This window comes from Rhea pennata, chromosome 11, assembly GCF_028389875.1.
Source record: "Rhea pennata isolate bPtePen1 chromosome 11, bPtePen1.pri, whole genome shotgun sequence".
Lineage (NCBI taxonomy): Eukaryota > Metazoa > Chordata > Aves > Rheiformes > Rheidae > Rhea > Rhea pennata.
Genome location: NC_084673.1, coordinates 15,100,534 through 15,125,597, shown reverse-complemented (window position 1 = coordinate 15,125,597; position 25,064 = coordinate 15,100,534). Strand labels below are relative to the sequence as shown.

The window sequence follows — 25,064 nt, the reverse complement described above, 5'->3', positions numbered from 1 at the left end:
CCGTTATACAAAAGGTACTTTCCCTGTCCAGTTCCCAAAAGTTCTCTTCAAATTCAGCTGTGAGGAGTACATAGTTTTTCATTCCTACAATATGTAAGCAGTGAGAAAAAGAACATGTAGATTGTTTTCTATTGAATTATTGGAAAGTCTTACTTTACATGTTATATCTAATCCATAAGAATTCTCTCCTCTGCTTGAAGCTCCTCCCATTTTTTCAATCCTTGAAATTACACCCAAAGGAACATTCAGTACCACAGTTGGGTCCTAGAAGGAAAATTTGGGGAAGGAAGGATTAATCTGAAAAGGAACTCAAGCAAAATGTTCTTACGTATTCTACAATAGAAAGCAGACATGAAACATACAGGAAACAAAAGCGTGTTTCTTGGTTTGACTGTCTCCCTCTCAACATGTCTAGCAAGTTTGCACAGTCACTCTGTACGCTTGAACATCAGACAGTCTTACATGCACCAACAGCAAATATTTTATACTGTAAGACAGCTGGCAGGAAAGAAAACAATGTGGAAACACCCTAGAAGATGAATTCTGTGGCATACTTCTGACTGCTTTTGCTTTATTGACACACAGAATAAAGCAGAACAAAATTAAAAGAGGAGATTACTAAAAGAGTCAGTTGCAACCAGAATGATCTTAGTTCAGTAATCTTAAATCTTTTTATAAAAAACGTATTAAACAGACAACAGTCCATTCCATTCGTTCATATCACAGCTTATCAAACACTATCACTCCCTTAACCACATATTCTATTGAAGTATTTCTCTTTCAACACCAAGAACAATCAAAATCTTGGTTTACTGATAGCCATTTTAAAAACTTTGTATTTGAAGAACTATTAAAACTGTCCATAGTTACTGCCCTTGATCCGTCACAAAATAAGTGTGAACGGAATAGCTATCAAGAAACTGCAAAGGTAAAAGCATCATCAGTTCAGTACAAGTGATTAAACTGTAGTTTTACCTGGCAAAAGTTATACATTTAAACACATTCAACTTTGAAGAACTCCCATTTTTAATAAGGATTTCTCAGTGGCACAGGAACAACTGCTATTTAATCATTACACAACTAAAGTATTATTACTAATATTACAGAACATTTCAAGCAAAAATTCTCCCATGCAGTTCCAAAAGTATACTTCTGCCTAAACTAAGAAACAAACTAACTGGCCACAAAGTAAATCAAATGCAGTGATAGAATGAGGATGGAGCAGTGTTAATTCATCCCATGGAAGTAACTGAGGGTATATTACTCACAGTTTCCACACTTCTTAGGTATAGTCTGTAGTTTGTGATGTACACTCGTCCTTTAACAGGGCCATTGAATGGACAAATATAAATAACATCCTTGTCTGTAAAGAAATATAGCAATTCTTCAACATTATGAAAAGAAAAACCAGAGTTAAGGACAATATCAATTAAGCAACAGTAAAATAAAACTAACTGCACTGATAAGAACCACTCTAATAAGCTGAATGAAAGGAAAAAAGGCATAAAACTGAATTTTGTTCATTTGAACTCAGAAAACGTGAAAGTTTCAAATACTAAACTTGCCTAAATTCTTCCAGTGTAGTCTTCCTAGTTATATTTGCTTTCTTCTCATTCTTGTCACTATGTGTTGGAGGGTGGGACATAGTACAGCAACTTAAGTACTCCCTGGCATTACTGGACTGCATCATTCAATATCCCAAAACAAGTAAAATCTTTTGCTGGTATCATTAGATCTTTTAGTGCTCTGCAACCAGTTCTCCTGCATTAAAGTATAGTTCAGGTTGCAAAATTTTTAGAGAACTCTCCATCCTCAAGAGAACCATTACATTTCAGGCAACTGAATACAGCAGGACCACCAGCACTGTTTCAGCAAGGACAGTAACAGAACAGAGTACTAATATACATGCTACTCAAAAACCCCTACCACTCAAGCAATTCCATTAAAGAATAAAGTGAAACATCACAAGCCACCTGTTTCTCCTTGTTCACTCATTTCTTGAACCCAGTTTACTCATCTGTCTTCCACAACAAGCACCCTCCTTCCTTTGTGCTGCCCCTCCGCAGAGAAAACAGTCATAAGAATCTTATTAAATATTCTTCACAGTCCCACAACCTATCTTGTGGGACCTCATGTCTTTCCCCATCAGGAACACAGGTACTTATTTTCACCACTTTAGTTTTGGTCTAACCCACTTTCCTTACAAATTCATCTAAAAAATCACTGGGGTAATGAAGGGATTCACAAATATAAAGCCTCTTTCAGTTGCATTCTGATACCCCATAGCAAATTTCCAGGAAAAGCCCTCACTAAATAAGGAAGCACTTTGCACCACACATTCAACTGCATCATGCTACAGCATTAAGACATGTCAAGGCCGACAAGGGCCTGTCATGTTGTGTAAAGGAAGCTAAGATTGTATCTACTGCAGCAACAGTTTGGACGACAGTTACACACTACCGTACGAGAGATCAATGTATAGTGCATGACATGTTTCACTGTCTTTTGAATTCAAAAAGGTTTGAGGGAGTACTGTCAATAGACATTTGCTACTTAGTATGTAGATACGATTATCACACATCTTGACTTGGTATTTCTTTGTACTGGAGGATCTATGTGTGGAAGCCAAGAATTTAAAGTTTCTAAAGTGATTATTTAAAATAAATAATTCATAGAATTTTAATGCAACTTACTGCTCTGTCCAACTCATTCTAAATTATGAAATAGTCCAGTAAGACTCATGTACATCAGACTCCTTCAACATACACTGCATTATATCACTACATAACTTCATACCTGTAACTCTAGTTTCTCCTGGCAGACGAGGTATTTCCTCATTTTGTTCCCAGTTAGTGCCATCTTTTAGAGTCTAAAGAGAAAGAAGTACAACAGCAGAACGTATTTCATTTGCAACTGCTCCAAGTTCTAGATAGAATAATCTTACAGGCTATACCAGTATGTGAAAAAACAGTTTTTTCCACAGCAGAAATTGACACAGTCAGTCAAAGGAGGAAAACACACCACTCTGCTAAACTGCAATTATTAAATATTAAACACTGAATAGAGCTGAAACATGAGCATGTTTTGATCTCTCTCCTTTCTACAGGATAACTAAAAATATTTGCATTAAATTGGAATGAAGTTTCTATACCATGACTTTTCTGAAAATTGTGTACATTGCATTTTCCAGGAAAAAAGTTTACTCAGCTTAGAAAAGCAAATCAAATGAAATCACTTAAGCAATATTTCACAACTACCACACACAATTTACTTATTTGTGACTTCAGCATGTTTAGTACTTTTTAAGAATGACTAATAAAAATTAATCTTATTTCCAAGAACTGTTCTAAAAATATTTAAAACTTTAGTGTCTGCTCTGGCACACAAGCGCCTTTTTATTTGCCCTCAGAGCAACCCAAAGCATAGACGAATCTTTTAGCTGGCTTTATGGTGCATACTCCCCCTACAGATCAACATTTTTAAACTGGGCTGGACACACAACTAGATAAAACTTAGTTGCAATACATAATGTTTCTGTAGTCTAGATTTGCCAAAATTGCAACAAAACTACAGAAAATTTCAATGTAGAAAGCAAAAATAGTAATACACAGGTATATCAAAACTGATTTCAAGGGGGGGGGGATCTCATGACTTGTGATTAGGAGTATATCCCTCAACCACACTGAAACATATTATGCCTACTTAGTTGACTTGTATTTGAATTTTAGCAATAAAATTTAATGTATACAATCAAGAGAAGTGCCATCCAAAAATACTCAGTTTTGGACACAAATATGAAAGGTAAGAATCTCTGCAACATCCAGTTTAAAAACATGAAAAACGTTACACTCACCCTTTTAATTGAGGAGCTCTCCAAAGAGTTTGAATTATATTTAGGTGTTGATGATGAAGCCATAATAGGTATCTGATGAGAAAGCATATATTGGAGACTTAAACTTCCACTTGGACTACACACTGTTTACAGGAAAGATTTAGACACTGAAAGTCTGTAGGTAGACATCAAGAGCTTGCAAGAATATTCTGCAGGATGGCATCAATTAAAAGAGATCACATCACCAGCTCTGGAATTGGTTCTTATAAAGAATAATCCCACTCTAGCTGTATTTTATAATTCAGTTTGAATACTATTATTAGTCAAGCCAACAGAAATTAGAGCACTTGCTTTAAGTGACAGGATACACACACTAGGAAACACAATCTACTTGGAGCATTTATGTTTATAATTTTCATTTAGGAACATGAACAAACTAAACAATTATTATTAAGCTCTTGAAGTCAAAAGTATCTCAATATATTCAAGTATTTTGGGAAGTTTAAAAAAGAAAAGCACAGTACAGGAGGAAAGGAGAAACAGCGAGTTCCACAGTACTTGTACATTTAAACCTCCTCGTCCTTCCCCCATTTCCTAAATTAAAACTTCAGTTAACCCACCAGAAGAGGGAGCGTACTACCTTCTGGACTCAATAGCCTCGATATATTTAAAGAAAAAGGCTCTTTTTAGATTGAAACTTTTTTAAAAAAATTGTATTGACTAAGGACAGAAATGCATGAATCAGAATTAACCTTTTAAAGCACTTCCTGCTATTGCATAAGGGGTGTCTAGAATACACACACGGAAAAAAACTCACATTCCCTGTCCAGACAGCAACTTTTTAGCAAATAATTCCCCTTCACTAGTCTCACACCCTTCATCAAGCCCACTGGACACTGTACAGCTATCTGGAAGGGGATGAGATGGCTACAGACTGCCCAATCCTTGTTTCCATTGCATAAATGGAACACTCCAGCCTAAAATAAGCACCTTCTGTCCCCCTTCTACAGCGAGAAAAGTCTGCATAGGTGTCTGCACCGTGACAGATCAGCCCGTGCTCCTGCCCAACAGGCTCTCAGGGATGCTGCAGCTGACCTACCTGAGCAGTAACAACAGATTAAACTGCAAGATCTGCAAAGCTTTGAAGTTACTGGGGCAGTACAGGAAAAAGTCTGCACAGGAAGAAAGCAAAAAAAAAAAAAAAAAAAAAACCCACTTGAAATCCTACAGGTTTGTTACCTTGTTACAACGTCCAAATATTCTTCTATGTTTTATAAAGAAAACACAGAAAATAAGACACTGTACTTAAAACTACAGTATTCTGTGATAATGCTCATCAGAAGAGGCATAAATAACACTCTTCCAGGGGAAGAAAAAAAAAAAGAATCTATATTAAGTTGGTAAACGAAGAAAAATGATTCAGAATATCGAGCTGCTTGTACAGCCCTGCACACTGAGATACTACTTCCTTCCCCCAGCTCTTGCAATCTCAACTTTCCCCAAACTGTGAAAGAGGGGTCCTGAGCAAATTTTAGTGCAACTCTAAAGATTTAAATGAAGTGCTATAAGCAATTACTTTAAATTACTGTTCTTCTAGGCTACCTTCCAAAGAAAAAACTATTACAACATTGGAAATGAATGTTTTGACTATAGAGTCTAGAAAATTGAAAGAAGATACTTTGGCAGTTTTTCCTTACTTGCCATATCTTACATACATATCGCATATTTGACTTTTTTCTATGTTGTTACATTAACTTGTCTGTTGTCCGTAAGCATCCAGTATTTAAGTTTAGATTATTTTTCCTAATTTATTAAAGCATGTTCAAGTTTTCAAATAAACAGGTATTCATAAAGATAAAAGGTACATTTACTGGGAGGCTTGTTTTAAAATATTTTTCCCATGAGAAGTATTTTTTGTTCTTATTGCGAGAAATAAGGTAAGAGACAAAGGCCCAGCGTAAGCTGGCTGAGCACAGAACCCTCCCGTTCCTGGGTCAGCAGCGCAAGGCCGCCTTGCCGGAGCGCACCTAAGTTTAAGCCAAGGGCTGCACCAACCAGCGAGGCAAACGAGTCCGAGCAAGCCCCGAAAGGGGCTTGCAAAACATGGGGCTGCTCTGGCTAGATGCGCCCTGCAAACGGAAGTCTGGGCTGCGGCAGGTTTGGGCACAGCCACACTGGTTTTGCATCCTGCAGCTACCGCGGCTCCACCAGCGAAGCCGCAGAGCCGGAGACGCAGCAGTCGCACAATCCCACGTGGGATCCCGGACCTCCACCTCGGCGCCAGCCCATCCCGTCACAGCTCCCTGTGCCCAAGCTCGCAAGAACACAGCTAGCATGGATATTCCTGAAGGTTTTTAACGCTACCTCCAGTCCTAGCACAGATCTACTGCTCGCTTTGGGAACAGTATGGAGAGGTTTAAAAGCTTTCTGCTTCCTCCATCGACTTCCAGATTTCCTCCCTTACTACACACACGCTGAATTTTGATGGAAGCGAAGCTTTACCCGAGGTGAGTTACATCGCAAACCCAATCACTTGACTTTAAGAACACTGGCTGCAACTTTTGCATCAGTTAAAATAACTGAGATCCTTTAGTTACAAAAATCTCTCTTTATGGCACCTGAGGATACCGCAGTGTGGAGCTCACCTCCCCTCCTCACTGCCGTCCCACTAGGCCACTTCAAGCAAATGAGACTTTGGGACAGTTTTTATAGCTGAACTTTGTGTGTGAGTTTGCATGTACATAAATGAGTTTACTTTGTGTAAAATGCTTTCAACACTCCTCAGAAATGCTTTCTTTAGACATACTTTACAGTGAGAATGAATTTACTCACTGACTTCCATTTCAAGACATAGGAAATAGTCTATAGAATGTATCATTACAGAATTACAACCACCTGCTGCTTCATTTCCAACATATATGATGCAAATTAGACTTGTTTAGAGCTAATTAAGTTCAATAAATATGTATTGGAGGTAAAGTGTTATCTGTCAGATTTTTAAATCCATCATGCAATTAATGCAAGTTACTTTGCCAGAACGTAAGTGAAAATTCTCTTAACGCTACCTAAAGTGTGGCTGGATTTCCAAGCAAAATTTAAAAACCCAAGTACTAAGCAGCACATTTATAACCACCCACATTTGCCTGATTTTTATATGTAAACTACGGTCAAGTAATTAAACTTCAGTTTATGTTTTTTTATATTACTTTATTTTGTTTTTATAAGACAAGGAATAAGATTTAAATTAAGAACTTAGCAGCAGAGTCCTGCACCTCAAAGGAATAACTCCTTGCAGCAACAGAGGCTGGTGGCCGGGTGCGCGGGCAGCAGTGCTGCAGAGGGATGCTGCAGCGGGAAGGCGTCTCGCTAAGCTGCGAGCGGAAGGGCAGCGAGCTGAAGGGCAGCGAGCAGCGCGGCCCCGCAGCAAAGGCGGCGGCGTCCTGGGCTGCAGCAGCACGAGCACGGCCGCTAAAGCGAGGGAGGTGGTCAGACCCCTTTACTCAGTGCTGTGCCCAGTTTTGGGTCCCAAAGAAGGAAAAAAAGAAATCCACTCCTCTCCTCTCCTCCCTCCACCCCAAGACAGCCAAGCAGTGAAAGAGTGAAAGAGGGGCCCAGGGAAGCTGTACAGTCACCACCCTCAGCAGCTCTCAAAACCCAAATGAATAAAGCTCTGAACAACCTGGTCTGATCTCAAAGCTGACCCTGCTTTGAGCAAGAGGCTGAATTAGAGACTTCCTGAAGTCCTGTCCAACCTCCAGGCAACAGATAAGATCAAATTCTCATTTAAAAGTACTGTCAATCAAGGATGTATCCTCAAAGAGGTGGTTTCCTTTATATAAAAGGAACAAATATTTTCAAAAACTGTTTTTAAAATGAACCTTAAATATTTCCTTTTATAATATTATTTTTCTGACAAATTATAGAAACAGTTTCTGGCAACCTGCCAAAGTAATATTGCCATGAACAATTCAAAAGCATACTCCATCATAGGCTTAAAATAGCTACATCTTTCTAATTATTATGGAACAGCAGTAGTCCTTCCACACAGGAAAAAAAAATCTTACAAGTTATTTTCCACTGCAAATGTATTTTATTCCCCACTATCACCCACATATACTTGTATTAAGTGAAAACCGCACAAACCTCAAGGCTTGCCAGCAGTGCAACAGAAGTACAATTACGCCACAAAAATCTAAAACAAATCAGACAGCTTTGCTTATAATGTTTTGCAGTTACAAACGGTTGAACATTTTTCCTTCATGTAGAGTAGCAAGAAGTCAAAGCAGTTTTTTCTGGGTTTAGCTTGATCTAATAAACAAAGCTTTGTTAAAGTTATCAAAACTTAATATAGTAACGCTACCAAGAAATGCAGGCTCCAATGATCTTACAATAACAATTAAAACAAATTACTTGGGACTTGTATTTCTATTTTTTTTTAGATGATATTTACACTTGTGCTTCCTAGGATTCATGGCAATGGAGTCACAACAACTTTTGAGAGGATGGGCACTGAAGGGCAGATTAAGGAGGCAATTCAAGGATTCCGTTGACTTTTACCAAGAAATGCACATGCACACAGACAAAATCTACATGAAGTTTAAAACTTGTCAATAAGCTTTTGAGGATTAAGAAATCAGAAGTAACTAGGTAATATTCCCTTAGGGTTCTTCACTGCCAACAGACTGGAGGGAGACAAAACACCCACCATATACTTCTGTGGGTCTTCTCACGCTGCCTGTTGTCTTTAGAGCCTATGAAACATGCAAGGTGATGGAAAGAGCAAAGGCAGCAGAGGGGAGGCTGTGTCAGTACATCCATCAGTCCCTTATCAAGCTCAGGAACTCACTGGCACATTTATTTCCCCTTCAAGATGCATGCACCTTGGAAAGACAAACAGATGCTTTTAAGCCCTGTAAGCCACAACAACCTGAGGAATCTAGGTGTGTTTAGGATCCAGGAATAAATTAAGGCTCATCTAATATTTCAGTAGGCCTTCTAAGGCTTTGTCTTCACCCCAGAATTAAACCAAGTAACTTGCAACTGTTGTACAACTAACTGGGCCATGCTTACATTAAATCTTTACATACATAAAGCATTAGTACGTGCCCAGAAGACAGCAACAGAACATCATCAAAAAAAAAATCTGAGATCAAGTAAACTTCATCAACTAAATAGCTATGAGCACTACTTCCCAGATACTTAATGTTCTTGACCCTCCATTACTGGATTAAAGCTTCAGAAAAAAAATCTTTTAATGTTGTGCCTGCCTATCACTTGGTTCAAAAACAATTTTGACAGCACTTAATGTAAAAAAAAAAAAATCATTTTTATATAGTCCATAGTGTTCAATAGGTTAACCTGGAAAGATGAGGAAATGAAACCACTAAGTTATCACACAGAAGACAATCTATTGAGTAGAAGTGCAGAAGATGTTAGTGAGACCCACAACTATAGCCGAATCAGTTATTATCCACATAAGGCCAACTGAAGAGGGATGAGGGGTGTTTTTGGTATTTTGGGGGGTTTTTTGTTTGTTTGTTTTAGATATCAGATTTATCAATAAGGTGAAAAAGTTCAAAGACTGAATGCACATTTTCTAGAAGCATTTTGATTACTGTGTCCCAACATCTGTAACAAGACACAAGGTAATGCCAGTTCTCATTATCCTGCTCCAGATAATGATTTGCGCATAAAATCTGTTCACCTCCAAGGCTTCTCCTAAAAATACAGCTACAAAATTTATTATGCTTCCCTTCACTATTCAGCTTTGAAATCATTCAGGAAACAATTAGAGCACTTCTAAAAAGAGCAATATTTACAAGTGGACAGTTATCCTCTAATACTTGAGAGAGATCAGATCATTAGGTTACTCATTGAAGATCTGCAATCCATCTGCTTGTCTAAATTAAAGTGAAGTCATTTTCATAGTTATACTTGATACCAAATCATAAGTTGTTTAAACGAGAAAAGAATTAAATATGCAAACAATTTTTCATTGTGTTTGAGAGACGAAAGAAGGTTAGTGCAATTAGACATAAGAAGCTGCTCATACTCACACAGAAAATGAAAAAGCAGATTTACAGCAAGGTATGCCAGCATTACTGCACGAAATAAAGCTCTCTAATCTTTGTATAACAACCTTCAGAGACAGTATAAAAATACTGTGTTACGCTGCCTTAATAAAATTAAAAGCATAAAATAAAGTCAAACTCCTTAAGAAAAAACATACCAGTAGACCCTATAACTACATAGAACAGAAAAGAATACATAGGTTTTCAGAAATAACACACAGAAAAGAGTAGAACTTTAGGAACGTCTCAGTAAGATGGAAACAAAATTAAGCTTAAATTTGAAAAGGAAAGAGGGGGGAAAAAAGCATATTTCATTTCAAGTGTGAGGTGGAGGCACAGGAAGGAAACATAAATCCTTTCAAAAAAATGGAAAAGTATCAGTCCTAAAGGGTTATGCTAACAACAGTGACTAAAATGCCATATTAGATGGTCACTGAAATAAGCATCAGCATCTCTAGCATTACTAAACGAGTGTTTAAGCTAATGACATCAACAACAGTCCTTTAACTCATTAAAGATCTAATAAATTTTAGAAATAGATACGTAAACCTACAGGGTTACCAAGTCAAAAGAAAGCTCCATATCACTAGCAATGAAGGTAGTTTTCCAGACACTGGCTGCCCCAAACTATGCCAATAAACCAAAAAGGAACACAGTGAGATCAAAGGGCCATCATCAGCCAAACAAGTCTGCAAACTCATCTTTTATGTGATGAGTTATGTTTCAATACAGATAAACTATATTTGACAACTGAAAAACGGGAGCAGAGATCTCCGAAGGTTAAAAAAGCTACTGAAAAACAAGTATAATGTAAAGCAGAGCATTCCAGTATCAAAACAAGTATCAGGTATCAAGAAAAAATAAAAAACAAACTGCACAGAAATCCTTGCTTATATTTATTTCCCCAAGGGGTAACGGAGAGAGGGGACAGGCTTTCTGAACAGTAAAATATACCAGTGCAGGTTGTTATTTATAAGCAAAACTCATTTTTTTACATAATGATTTTGCTCATATTCTCTATACAACTGACATTTAGTTATACTTAAAAAAAAAAAAAAAAAGATTTTAACATTTGAAAGTCATATACAGTACCAACATCAAGAACATGCTTAGCACAATGCCAATTCACACACTTGAGGCCAGTAGCAGTTACTTGTCACTTGTTACACAAGTGAGAGCAAACAAAAATAAAGTTCCATAAAACATATGGAAAATCAACACATCTGTGAGACACAAGCATCATTTAAACAAGAAGAGGAAGAGGCTCTCTAAAATCACTTAATAGAGCATTTAAGATTTCTTCTCTGTCAGAGTTCAAGGACAAATTTTACCTATGATGTGCAAAGGTGATTTGTTGCTGAAGATCAAATTATGTGCTTCTGCCTACATTTTTTCCAAACTTTCTTTGGAGTCTATATGGATTACTAGATCATATAATCTCCTATTTCTACCTTACCATCAGTTACAGGACATAAAATGCTTTCAAGTGTAACATCTCAGTAATAGGTTCTGCTGCTTTTGCCTTTCCCAAGCAAAACCTCAGGATTACTATCGATCTCGGACTTGATTATGCCAGTAGCGGGTCTTCTTCCCTTCAATGTCTGAATCATCCTTCCCTACCTGCACGGACCTACTGAATCTACATTGTCTAGGGAAAGCATATGAGCTTTCAAATCTCTCTAAGAGCCTTCTCAATTCAAGCAATAACTAGAACACAAAAATCGTATCAGTAATACAAGGCTCAAGAGGATACTGTACACGTGGAATATATAAAAAATAGAGCTAGTATTTGCCCTTCCACACTAAAGTTTAAGTCAATTTATCCAGCTTATCAGTAATGAACAGCAAAATCTGGCTGAGTTCTACCCCCCCCCCAAAAAAAAAAAAAAAAGTAAAATAGTATCACTACTAGAAACTAGAGCTACTTGTTTGCTAGAAGCAAATTCTCTCCCAGACTTCTGAGTTTAAGAAAACTGTATTCCAGCATGCCTGATGCTCTGCCAGACTGTAAATGGCAAACCTTCAAACCAACATGGGAGTGCTGTATGTATTTGTGAAGAATCGGAACTGTCACATAAAAAACTTTTTCTAGTTCCCTAATACAGCCCATATTTAAAAGGGCAAGTCATTGCGCCAAAGAACATATGAACAACATATGTGAACAGGCAGATAGAAAAAAGAGTGCACAACGGTCAAGTGACTGCTAATGCAACAAACAAATTAGAAGGGTACCAATTGCCTGCTCACTCCTATTTTATAGGCATCATTACACCAGGTAGTTTTGAAGACATTGACAAATCCCAACAATGAAGTTCTACAAAGAGAACCATGTAGCTGAAACCAGAAATTTTACCAAATATTTCCTCAGTGCCACTAGATCCTATGAGCCCCACCACCTACACTTCTGGACATGTTTAGCACCAGCATCTGTTTCAGTGGTAATAAATATATTCATTTGCTAGGTCCTGTTTTCTAGCATTGTCAGAGGTCTATTCCCTGTAACTTATGCTAACAACTATTTCTGCCCACTCCTACACTTACAGTTTTCCTGAATTTGTTCTATGCATAACACCTTTCTTCTGTCATTATTATATTTTTCTGACTTTTTCTTATTTACTCTGATAACTCTGAGTAGTAACTCTAAAGTGGAGGTGACAATCAGGAGACTGAATCAGAATAAATAGCAGGTCTCCTTCCACATATGTAACCCTCTATAACAAATAGCTTTTATATCTAGTTAGATTAGGTAGAAAGGAAAAAAAAAAAAAAAGAGGGTTTTTTAGGAATCATTTGTCAGGTTACCTTCAGAATCAGCAATCCATCTATAGGATGCCTCTTCCTGCTAGCTGATCCATGGCTTTCTAACCCCACTCAGACTACTTTTCCTACTTTGCGTCCCCTGCAGGGAACGTATACCTCCCACATTGTCAAAAGCTGATGCAGTTGACAAGAATGCCTATGGGATAGCAAATATAGCTTCAAAGTTTTCTATTAAGAAAGCCTTCAGCTGCTCTCTGCTCATTCTTCTTGAAAGATATCCCCTTAGGCCACTATAGTTCTACTGCTAAAGATATAACTGATGATTCCACAGGAGAAATGGAAATTATATCTGTTATGCATTGATATAATGTATTTAAAAAAACTACATTATCACGGCTAAAGTGACATCCCTTGTTCAGGCTTTCCTCCAACCTTCCTTTGATAACATGTACCACTGATGTATTAGACTCATTCCCTTTCATCTGCTGTGTTTAGTTCCCGCTCCCTGTACAAGTGTTCTTTCTCTGAATACACACTGAATTGAATTACACATGATACTGTGGAGAAAATACCATTTTGAGTTTGTCTCCGTCTGAAAAAAGCAGACGGAGCACTGATGAAGTCATTAAATTGTTCTTTGTTTCACTCCCAAGGAAGGGGTAGTCAAGATTACCCTGCCCACACCATTCACGGGGCAGCACCATACCTTTGGGCACGCTGTCTTTCAAGTAACAGGCACGGACTTCCCTGGGCACAGGACGTTTGGAACTTCCTTGAAACCACAGATTTCACACCCGCCGATGTACATGATGCATAGCGCTGAAAAGCCCCTGGCGTGTGGCCTTTCCACCTATTACATGCAACCACCCAGTGAAGAAGCTGGAAACTAGTCACTCAGATTTTTCCAAACAAGCAAACAAAAAACCCACAAACACGTATCACGTATCTTACACAAAAGTGTAAACCAGTCTGCTCAAAAACATTTACTTCTACTTTCCCGCGCTCAAGAAGCCTCCAGGTTTAGTAAGTCACTTCAGCTGGGAAAACAGAGGCCCCCTTCAGTGTGAGATGAAAGGATAGCAGGGTGTTCATCACTTTCAACATTCAAACAACATCTGAATTTTGTATCAGGCCATTGACAGAACTGCAACAGGTAGAAAGACGTACTGTCTGTGCTGCCAGAATATTCCAGCCGACACTACTTCTTAAAAACTTCAGCAATGAAGCAAAACCCCAGAATAGTCACTGCTAAGAACACTCTGGAGAAGAAAACAAACAGTAATAATTCTCCTTATGTTTTATCTCGTACCTTCAACTACTTGATCCTATACCTGCTGGTAAGGAGTGAGCTGACGAACTTTCTTCCCTAAAACTTTAAGGTACACAGGTTTAATTTTTTCCTAACATGCAAATTCTATATAGACACCTTAGCATACATACATTCACCATACATATTTGAACATCTTACAGTGCACTGTTAAGTATTTGTTCTCTCATGCATTCCCAAAGAATATAAACATTTATTATTTTCTTTTCCAAAAAATATTCTGACATGAATTTAACATGAAATTTTATTAGGGGAAGTCAGCAAGAACGGAGAAGAAGAGAAACTTGCTTTTCACACAATTCAAGTTCTTACACAAATGGATGTGTTCTCCTTTTAAAACACACACACATAAAATTAAAGATTTACAGTTTGCTCCCGTGATGCTAAACTGGCATTCTAAATTAACTATTATTAGTTAATATTGCAACAATACACACAAAGAATATATTAATACTAGAGTTTGTTCAGCCTTAACGATGCTGCAACCTGTCTCCTCGGCAGGTGCTTCTTTTGCTAGTCTCCTGAGCAACCACCGACTGATAAACAGCGCAGAAAGAAAATTCTGTATTTTACTGGAAACCTCTCTTAACTCTTGTGATTTTTGCCACACAACGAAGCTACGTGCAACTGAAAAATCCCCATGTATTAGTTTCCTACGCTTAACAGCTTTTTAAATAACTGTAAAGCTTAACTTCTTTTTAACCATCTAAACTACAAATTAACATTAAAAAGAAACTCCAGCAGGAAAGAGAGACTGGTTTTGTGCAGCGATCCCTCTTGATCGTAAGGCACCTGCCCTTCAAACCTGGTTAATGATAAACAAACACGAGCGGCAGCAAGCGGCAGGCACGGCACTGCTCAGAAGCAGGCAGCACGCACCAGGGCCAAGGCACCTCGCGAACACGCACCGCCGCAGCTCGCACCTCTCGTGACGAGCCACTCGCAGGCCAGCCGCGGAACACCTCTCACCACCCACGCCTCCTCCCTTCGCGCCGTACTCTAGAGTCGCAAGGGAGCCGCGGCTCTCGGCGGGCAGGAGCACGGCGAGGCGTTACGAACGGGCACGGCCGCAGCCGCGGGCAGCCGGCCCGGAAAGAACCAGCGGCCGGAGCCCCCGGGCCACGGCGCGCTCGGGAGCGGGGCACGGCCAGGCTTCGCCGCTCCCGCCCGCGGCGCCTCGGACGCCGCGAAGGCGCGAAGGGCCCCGGGGCGGCGCGGGCGCGACGGCGCCAGGAGCCGCGCTCGGGGCTCCGGCCGCGCCCAGGCGGGGCCGCGGGCGCCGAGCCGGGCCGCGGCGGCCCTGGCGCCGGCGGGGGGCCGGGCCGGGCCGGGCCGGGAGGGAAGGGAAGGCCCGGGCCGCCGGGCGCGCGGGGGCGGGGGGCGGCGAGGGGGCCCCGCCACAGACTCACCGCGAGGCGGCCGCCGCCGCCCCCAGCGCTCCGCGCCGCCGCCGCCGCCCTCGCCCGCGCGCCCACGTGACGGGGCCGGCGCCCGGCGCGCGCCCCGCCCCGCCCGCCCGCGGCAGCGCTGCGCTGCCCGCCGGGACCGGCCGCGCGGGCTGCTGGGAGGCGCCTCCCCGCGGCGCCTGCCGGGAAGCGTAGTCCGGGCCGCGAGGCCCCGCGGGAGCTGTAGTCCGCGGCGCGCGCGGCTGCGCCCCTCGCCGGCGGCCGCCGGGCGCGCCGCGAGCGGCTCACGGGCCGCGCCGCGCCACAGGGCGGCCGGCGCGCGCCGGGCCTTCGCGGTGCTGCCCAGCCGCGAGTGAAAATCCCAATACCGGTACCTAGGACGGCCCGTCCGGCCGATGTCGGAGGGGCTGTTCGTGTGAGGTCAGAGCCAGAAAGGAGAAGGCGCTCAGCGCGCCGTGCCACATCGCGAGAGGGCGAGGCGGCCGCTGGGGGACCCCGCGCCGCCGCAGGGCCCGTGCGCTGCCGTCCTGACAGGAAAAGGGCTTTGCCGTGTCACGGGTTATGAAACAACGAGGCCCGTCTCTGGGTGATGCCTGGCCGTGTGACTTGTGCCCCTGCTGGTGCAGGGCGGCCTGCCAAGCCCTCTCCCTGCTCTGGGGAAAAGAAAAGCAGGTCAAAAACAAACAAGAACTGGAAAAGCACGCGGGGCTCCTTTGCAGTCCCAAGTGATTACAGTCCTGGTGTTTGTTCAACCCGAATCCCGTAGCTCGAGGAGTACGCGCTGCGCGGTAGCACAGTGCCGAGGTGAGCTTGGTCCTCGTCTGGAGGGAAAATTGGAAGGAAAACCGTCACTTGCCAATTAGCAGGTGTCATAGCTACGACCATAGTCTGTTTTTCCGCATCTGCCTTACAAAAAAATCTTTCTTCAGTATAATTTTGCTGGTCATTTGTTTTCTATGAACAAGTAGTCACATCTGAAGATCTGACTCTGAGCTAACTACACTTTGAGGTGAGCCGTGCCTTTGCTCCAGACAAGATGTACTTTCAGAAGGAGTCACAAGGCCTTAAATTAATTTTATTCATTACTTTTAGTGTCTCCTTTATTGTGAACAATTTCCATCTGAAATTCCAGAAACTTCAGAAAAACAAAACCAAAAAACCCACAAGGGAATTGGGCTGGTGCCTGTTACGGTGGGAAAATTGTTCCTGGAGTAAATAACATTTTTGCTCCAACAAACATGGAATTGTATGCTTTACAGTAATAAATGAAGAAGCAAGCAGTAAGCAAAAGGAAATGACATACTAGTTCACTTCTCCCATGCAGATAATCTTGTCTGCTGTCTTCTCTGTTGGTGCTTTTTTTTCTTCTGACATCATCCTTTCAGTAACAACAAAATTCATCAGAACAGTTTTGAAGTACTGCTCTGACTGGCTGAATACATGGTGATACAGCAGCCGAGGCACAGATATATACTGACTAAGTGTGGATACTCCATTATGGTATTACCAACTGCACACCATTAATCAATGTATTGTTTATACACACACACACACACACACACACACACATACATATACATGTGTGTGAGTGTGCATACACACAGAGAATCCTTCTTACGTGATCATTCATCCAAGGATTCATTCAGATTACATTTTGAAGCTTTCTTCTGGCATTCTGAAGACTAGAAACCTTTTTTTTTTTTTTTTGTCTTATTCATTTCTAACTCTTCATCTCTAAGCTCAATGTGAGTGCTCTCCACAATTGCTCTCTGAAATTTCTTGCCATGAGTTTTTTGTCTTTTCAAACCTGACTTATGTCCTTGAAAAGACAAAGTCTAAAACAACCTCTTGCTCATATGACCTTTAATCATTGGGAGTATTCTTCCATCTTAATCTGTCAACTGAAATACTCTTCTCCCTTAGTTTCATGACTCCATCCTCTCCCTTTTTTCCCCTGCATTTTTAACCAATCTACTAGCAGATCTTTGAGGGACCTTACATGTCATCCAACTTCCAGTAGATAATAACAAGGCTATTGTCCTTGGATTCCTTCCACTGGTCCTGCTACATTTTATTCCCAGCTAATGTGACCCACAACTTCAGTTCAAACAACAAATTCTATCAGAGACTTCATAGCTCTGCCTCTTTACTTCAGATCAGTTTGGCAAGCAAAACAAACTTTTCGCTTGTGTCTTTATTACTTTCTTAAAACTGTTTAGTGTGATTTCTCCTTCTGCTGAACGCAGTCACAAATGCCCTGTGAGTCCCACGCCTGCATGGGCAGACACCCGAAGATGTGAACTGTAAGAAATGCATGCTTTGAGTCACCTGACTGATGAGTCATGTGATAACTATTTGGATCTGTGAGAACATACATTATTTGTTTTGTGTCCAGTTGGGAATCTGGGATGTTTAGGCTACCTCCGTATTTCTGAGCCTGTTCCTCATTCTTTTGTGGCATATGGTGCCTGGGTCATAATCAGCCCAGACAGCTCACAAATAGTCCAACTTCCAATCCCTAGACCATCTGGATAAAAACTGGCTAACTGATAACCCTAATGTCATTTTAAGCTCAGCATAGTTAAAATAGAGTTGAGTCTTCTCCCACAAGTACTCTCTACTTTGTCTATTACATTATTATCTGCCTGCATGCATCATCTTTGACTCAGACCTTTCCCTAGTCCTTTAGTTTAGACTATGTCTAAATCTGTCCATACAGATAAATCTCAGTTACTGCAATATTGTCTTCTTTAATCTTGGAAAATATAGCCTTGTCTTGCTCATACCTGTTGAGAATGCTGCTACAAAGATCATTTTTCTTAGTCTGTCATTTTCACCATGTTATTTACCTCTTTTCATCTCTCTACTAGTTCAGCCTTCTCTATCATGCCAGTCCTTACCTACATGTCTACTTTGAAAGGTCTCAGTAGCTGTCTCTCACCTTACCTACCATTTCTATTCACTGCTGAGGTCTAACCATAGCTTCAATCAGCTCATGGCGCCAGCTTTCATAACCCAGTTGTAACATTTTTAAACAACTTCTCTTGTGCATTCTCTTGGTCTGTCTTTTATATCTAGGGCCCTATAAATGACCACAAAGCTATCTGATTATTTGTCTTTAAAACCCTTCTTAAAACTTTCTTTCATATAATGTCAACAATATAGTGTCATATTTTCTCATGCCACCTCTTCTGTCTGTACTCATAAATTCTCCCATTTCGTGCTATGACTGCAAGGTCTTTAGAACAGGGGGCATCCTTTGTGTTGGATTCTGATCCATAACAGGATCTTGTGGCTCTAAAGTAATGCAGATAATAAATAGGGGCATAGGATTGAAATGCCAAGGAAAACTTAGGTATTAGGTATTATGAGATTGCTAATAACTGTGTGCAAATTGGGAGCATAACCATAGCTGATCATAATATTAATTTATTTTTCTGTTATCCTAGAAAGCAGAGGGGCAAAACTAAGTGGAGATGGGGAGCCTGCATGTTTAAATGAAGCCCATAGGTCAAGTTGAAGATGATTTATAGCCATCTACCTAGGAAAATTTTTCACTCAGCTATAGCTGCTGATGTGACAGATATAATAGAAAAGACAATGAAGTGTTAAATATATCATATATATTTGTATGTCTGTATGTGTCTGTTCATTTGAGTATTTGTTTTCCTTTTACTAGCTAGATATTTGAAAAAAATATGGTACATCAGTGATTCTTTTTCTTTTGTCACACTGTACCACTTACACACTTTGTTTCCTGTTATTGTCCTTTCTGTTTGCTAACTTGGTGTTTATTTTTGTCTCTGCTAAATAAAGACTGCCAGATTTAATTAAGCTGTACTTTAAGTCCTCTTTAACCTATTTCTATCTAGCTTTTCCCTTGATTAGCCTAATCATTTCTTTATGAAGTAGCATGTTGCCAAATAAAAAACACCTATAGCACCCTAAAAAACACCTTCCCCCTACTTCTTGATTCACAATAGCAATAAGGTGAGTTATATAAGAGGCTTGTTGTATTTCTGGATCCTGTGAATCCCAAGGGCTAGAAATAGAAATTGTATTTTGGGAACCATTTTCAGAAACACTGGCTGAATGTGCATACTTGCTATTGTGAAACCAGGTAGAAACTAGCTTTCAGAAAACAAGGTTTCGTATGCACCATAATGTTGTCACCAAAAGCTGGCACTGGATAACTGAGGCATATATATATATATATATATATATATATGTATATGTACACACATATGTATGTACATACATGCGCACGTGCACATACACACACATTCATATATATCAGGGGCTAGCAGACAGACTTTGAAAATATCTCCTGTTAGATGCTGATTCTTTGTCTTCAAAGATAGAGAAAATTAGTATCAGGTGCTTACTGCTTTAATATTCAGGTAAAAAAAATATATGTATTTCTTCCTTGCAGAGAAGCAGTTAGTATGTTTTATCTGAGAAATAGCTGCATTTCAGAGGAAGGCAAACTCATTCTTACATATATCATAGCTAATTTGCATAGTAAGTAAAAGCTTTTAAGAGCACTGGAATGAATTTGGATGAAAGGAACAAACAAATGGAAGTTAGTAATATCCATGGAATTACCAGAACTATTAGTGGAATTAATTTTAGCGCCATCAGAACAATGCCCTAAATTAAGAGAAGTAAAAGGAAATCCTCTTAAATGGCACACAAAGGAATAAGCTTCCAGTGCACTGAAATGTAAAATGACCTGTTAAATGTGTAAATATAGCTCATAAAACAGAAGAGCCTTTTAGACTAATACCTGTTAAGTGCTTTGCTTTTGGTCTGTGCCATAGTGAAGTTCTTTGAAGGGCTGATGCTTCATGTAAATCACAATAGGCCAGTGACACAGGGCATTGGGATTGCAGCAGTGAAATGGTTAAAGTTAAAATACTGGTTAAAGTTAATAGTTAAAATAAAGTTAATATAAACAGGTAACATTTTGGCTTCAAACAGTGTAAAAGACTTATATTAGATGGAACACTTTTCCCCCTCTCCCCCTTTTCTATTTCTGGCAAGGTCCGCCCGTGTACAACTTAAGCTCAGTAGCATCTGAATTGCATGTAAAATTCAGCACGTAAGAGATATTTTAAGCAAGGTGCTCAGACACTATGCTGGTGAGCACAGCAGAGACTGGCTGACAGAGCAAAGTTAATGCACGCCCTGTTCAGAATTGCTCTTTGTTTCGTAGCACAGAGTGTGGACGGCTGACAGCCACGGCAGGAAGGGCAGCGTTTCCACCAGCACTCGGTACGCACAGTGGGATCTTTGTGCACTTCGAGAACACAGCACAGCCCCTCTCAGCTGACGTCCACCAAAGAAGAGGAGTTAGCTTTAAAATTCAGTCAAGCTCCCGGCTGTTGTAGTTGAATGGCCAAGAGACTTGAGGTCACAGGACTCAACCAGTTTGCTTACAGGAAGATTACTGTTGGGAAAGACCTTCCTCTTTCTCCTGAAAAACATGCTGCTCTTTAGAGCAGAATAAAATTTTGCTCAATTTCCATGATAGCATTTGGTGTGACATCATCAACAGAGGTGGCTGCTTATGCAGGACTGGAAATCAATGAGTTGGCAAACTGTTCTGGGCACCTCTACCAACTGGAACATTACTGCTTTTTTTTTCTCTCTGGCGCCCAGCTGGTCTGTTAATTCTGCGGAAATTCTCTGTACTCTCAGGTGCTATTGATGAACTTAAGGTTGGACTCAAGCCAGTGTGAGCATGGGCTCCCAATGCATAGCTCTGGGAACAGCAAACACTGTTACTGTTGTTTTCTCCAAAACTTATGCTGGGTTGATTCTGGTTTAATTTAAATTTCCACTGAACATGTTTCCCTGGTAGGAAAATGGATTTAATTTTGTTATGCTAACACATTATTCTTTATAATAAAAAAAAAAAAAAAGAAAAAAAATGCTAGCATATTCAGTTTCCCTAAATATGTCATAGTAGGGAGAAAGAAGAAACTGTTTCATATGTACACTTTCCTTTCCTATTGTTATGGAAAATTACTTTTTATTCACAGCATTAAAAACAACCTGGCATTCATTATGTTATCAGGACTCTTCATGTGAGGGGTGGCTGCAATCACCAGACTAAGCAATTCCATTTACATGTGTTCATTCATTACTGTATGAGAGGGAGATGTGAGTAGCATGAAACAATTAAGAAACTGATGTATTTTTCCTAACCTCAAACACAGAAATGACTGAGATCTTCTAAACTTTCAGCCTGGACAAATATCACCATCACTCTGCAGGAATATTCAGTGTGTCCCAGTCTAGCTGGAGCACTAAACAGCAGAAAAAAGGGCCATATAATGGGCAGTGTCAGGGAACCTGATACTGTGAGTGACATGGTGGGCCCCAAGTATGATGCTTACCCTTTTAGATGGTGCTTTAAGGCCTTAGATAATCTGTTCTGACTGCTGCAGAGGACAATGAGGGCTTTTTTGTAAGCTCTCAAGAGACCAAGAAGCGTTCCCATGGTACTGAAAAGAGCCATGCTGCTGTCGATCAGTTAGGCTGGTTCATCATGTTACTCCAGTGAGTTGGGGAAAATCATTTTAGTATGAAGGAGAATTTCTTCAGTTTATCTAATGAGTGAAACAAAACCTCTCTCAGCTCTGCAAAATCACTGAGACAAGTGGGTCTTCAGAAGCCCTGAATATCACCTCAGATGCTGATACAGGTTTCTTCAGGCAATTAGCAAAGCTTCAAGCAGCCACCTAAAAGAAATAATGGCTTTTATTGAAGTTAACACAGCCATTTTTTCCATGAAGCTTCTTGTGAATAATTCTTGCTGGAAAAATTGTACATGATTTCTTTTCATTTATATTTTAATGCAATTTATTATACAACAGCGACCTCCATTCAGGGTTCAGAAGATCAGAGTACTTACAGTAATCTTCACAGCACTTTGTATCTCCAGCTACAGCTTACATTCACAGCATGAAAAGAATAAGAAGTTAATGTACCAAATCAGAAAGTCTCTGTGTGGTGGTGTTAATCTCAGCGTTGAGTTATTATTTATTAGTAGTATTATGGTACTGTCTAGAGACCAGAACCTCATTGTGTTGGGCACTGCATAAAATACACAAAGACGATGCTTGCTCTCTAGAATAGCTTACAGTTTAAGTTTGAGGATACGGACAAGAGATACTGCAGCTATCATTACTGCCACAGCCAGAAGCAAAACTCCCTTCATGCTTATTGTGGATGCTGACACCAGGAATAAAATTACCTACTGACAGAGAATTAAAATGAAAACATTATTCTGGGATCAGAGCTCAAGGTGCAAGGAGATGAAAAGAGCTTCCTTGTCTGATTTCATGCAAGGCCGAGCACGATTGCAGATGGTGTCTTGCTACACTCTTGGGTACATTAGCCATCCATAAGAAGCTCAAGAGGTGTCAGGTGATCAGCAGCTAGCTGATCATGGAGATGTCTGCATGCTGCGACTGTGGGTAAAATGATGAAGCAGTCACAAATCCCCATGAGTTAGAGAGTGCCTGAAAGGAGTGCACCGGGGATAGCAGCTCTACACATGGCTTAGCATGCTAGCTTAGGGCATCACAGCTGGAAATGTAGACATGTGTTCTGGTTTACACACTGCTAGCCATTCCAGCATGCAGAATAGCTGGAGATATTCAAGGCCCGCCTGAATGCAACCCTCTCTAACATGCTCTAGGTGACCCTGCTGAGCAGGGGGGTTGGACTAGATGATCTCCAGAGGTCCCTTCCAACCTTACTGATTCTATGATTCTATGACTCTATGCAATGACCTTTTTTTTTGATACATCTAGTAAATAATGTGTGGTGCCTCTCTACTGACTGCTGTATTTGTTTCACAACTCACTTTTACCCAGTTTCATCTGAAAATGAGTCTGATGCAATAATTTGTGATTGCATTGGTGTGCCCACTAAACAGTTCTGAGCTGTTGGTTAATTGCACCAAATTCAAGGGACAGTAGGAGTCTCAAGCGGATGAAGTTCCCTAGAGTAGACAGCCAAGGAAAGGGAGGAGCGCTTTCCAAATACTCACAAGTTTGTGTCTTACAGCCTAGGATTACCATCAGCCTAGCTTTACTGGCTTGGCAGTCCAGCAGTTACCATCATATTGAGTGTGAAGGACTATGCAAAGAAAATGAAGGAAATGTATAAGTATGTGAAGAGATAACAGAAAACTAAGCATACTTCAGTTGAAAACAAACAGCTACAAAGTACAAATCTGCAAGTTAAAGTCAATTCCACTGCTCAGGGAACAACTGGTCAAGTAACACATTAAGGCAGAACAGAGAACAGGGGAGGCAAATACCCTCTCAGAGCCTCACGCAGCTGAACAGGATAAACACAGCCTCTGAGTGGATGCAAATAATTACAAATGCACACTTGACCACATAAATGGTGAGACACCAGCAGAACCCCGTTTTCCACGTAGGTTCAGAGTCTGCCCGGAAATGCACTCGTGTAAAAAGTAATTTCCCCTTTCAGCAGAGGACTGGGTTCTCAGTCACTCAAGCAGCAAAACTCAGTCTGTGTTTACAAATATTTAGTTTAAATTTTTCTTTAGATACTCAGTCACCCGCTGCAGACCGCAGGAACTGCTGCTTTTGGTCTGAAAAGGCCAGCTGTAAGCTAATCTGCTTTGCATGGCCTGTACTGTGTGAGGAGCGAGTGCTGCAGGAGGGTGCTACAGTACCAGGAGGCTCTTTGATCTGGCTGACACAGTAAAGCAAAGACGTGGGACTAATAATAATAGTTGGCACTTTTACAATCCTAGCTGCTGAAAGCACTTTATCAGTGTGAGTTACTCCTCAAACTATCTTTGTGGAAGTGGGACTATCCCAGTTTTCTGGGTAGGCAAACTGAGGCACAGAACTTGGCTTAGAACCTGGTAGCCTCTGATTTACAGTGAAGAGCAGATCACCAGGCTATAAAGCCTTCCTGACCAAGGAAAGGGCTCGGCAAAGTAGCAAAGGAATATCTTATGGCAAATCAGCTTTGCAGGCCTGAACGGAGCAATTCACTTCTCCCTGCTAACAAATGGACACCATTAGCATTTCTGTGCAGTCTCCTCTGAGCTCTGGCCCTGGGAGCGCAGCCTCCTAGGGAGGTGGCCATGCCCCAGGGTTTGCAGAAAGGTCATCCCTGCGCAGAGGGGTCACACAGGCTGTAAATGAAGCCCTAGCCATGAAATCTGTCTCAAGTGCATTTGTGCTCTCTCTCCCCCTCCCTCCTTTCAGAGTCAGCCCCAGGCAATGTCATATTCGCACCGTTCCTGTTCCGACAGCATGACCGAAGCCAGCCTGGCGCTAGTGTGTGCACCCTGCTACCCCAGGCGGCAACTGAGCCCAGAGGCCACAGCGAAGGAACCATGCCGAACTGAGCCTATATTCAGGCTAGTCCCTGATAAATAAGTACATACCTCCCCTGCTGTAAACAGGCACTTCCTGCTTCCTCTAGAGATGGATCGAAAGACAGGTCTTTCCCCTTTCTCCTGCTCTGTCCCCATCAGGTCCTCTTTACTCTGCTAGCAGGCTAGATGATACTTGCTGCATTAGTGTGTTGTGCCATGGGATACTACTACATTATTCCAACCACAGCTCATCAGCCAAAAACCTTAGCAGAGTAAAGATCTGGAGGTGCAG

At 41.0% G+C, this 25,064-nt stretch overlaps 1 protein-coding gene across 8 annotated transcripts in view; it reads right to left on the bottom strand.

The window, feature by feature from the left end:
* MTM1 (myotubularin 1) overlaps window positions 1–15,918 on the bottom strand; it is a 44,474-nt gene extending 28,556 nt beyond the window's left edge. For 3 of the 8 annotated variants that reach the window (XM_062584596.1, XM_062584601.1, XM_062584602.1), the window contains exons 1-5: window positions 15,771–15,918; window positions 3,854–3,925; window positions 2,797–2,869; window positions 1,269–1,363; window positions 154–264 (exon numbers count right to left, since the gene is read on the bottom strand). In XM_062584596.1, coding sequence (XP_062440580.1) covers window positions 154–264; window positions 1,269–1,363; window positions 2,797–2,869; window positions 3,854–3,916 — 342 coding nt within the window. In that variant the 5' untranslated portion in view covers window positions 3,917–3,925; window positions 15,771–15,918. Of the gene's footprint in view, window positions 1–153; window positions 265–1,268; window positions 1,364–2,796; window positions 2,870–3,853; window positions 3,926–13,369; window positions 13,482–14,898; window positions 15,126–15,399; window positions 15,466–15,770 lie in introns of those variants that run through there. The other 5 variants (XM_062584597.1, XM_062584599.1, XM_062584600.1 and 2 more) reach the window with 5 other exon arrangements.
* Window positions 15,919–25,064: the final 9,146 nt, after the last annotated feature.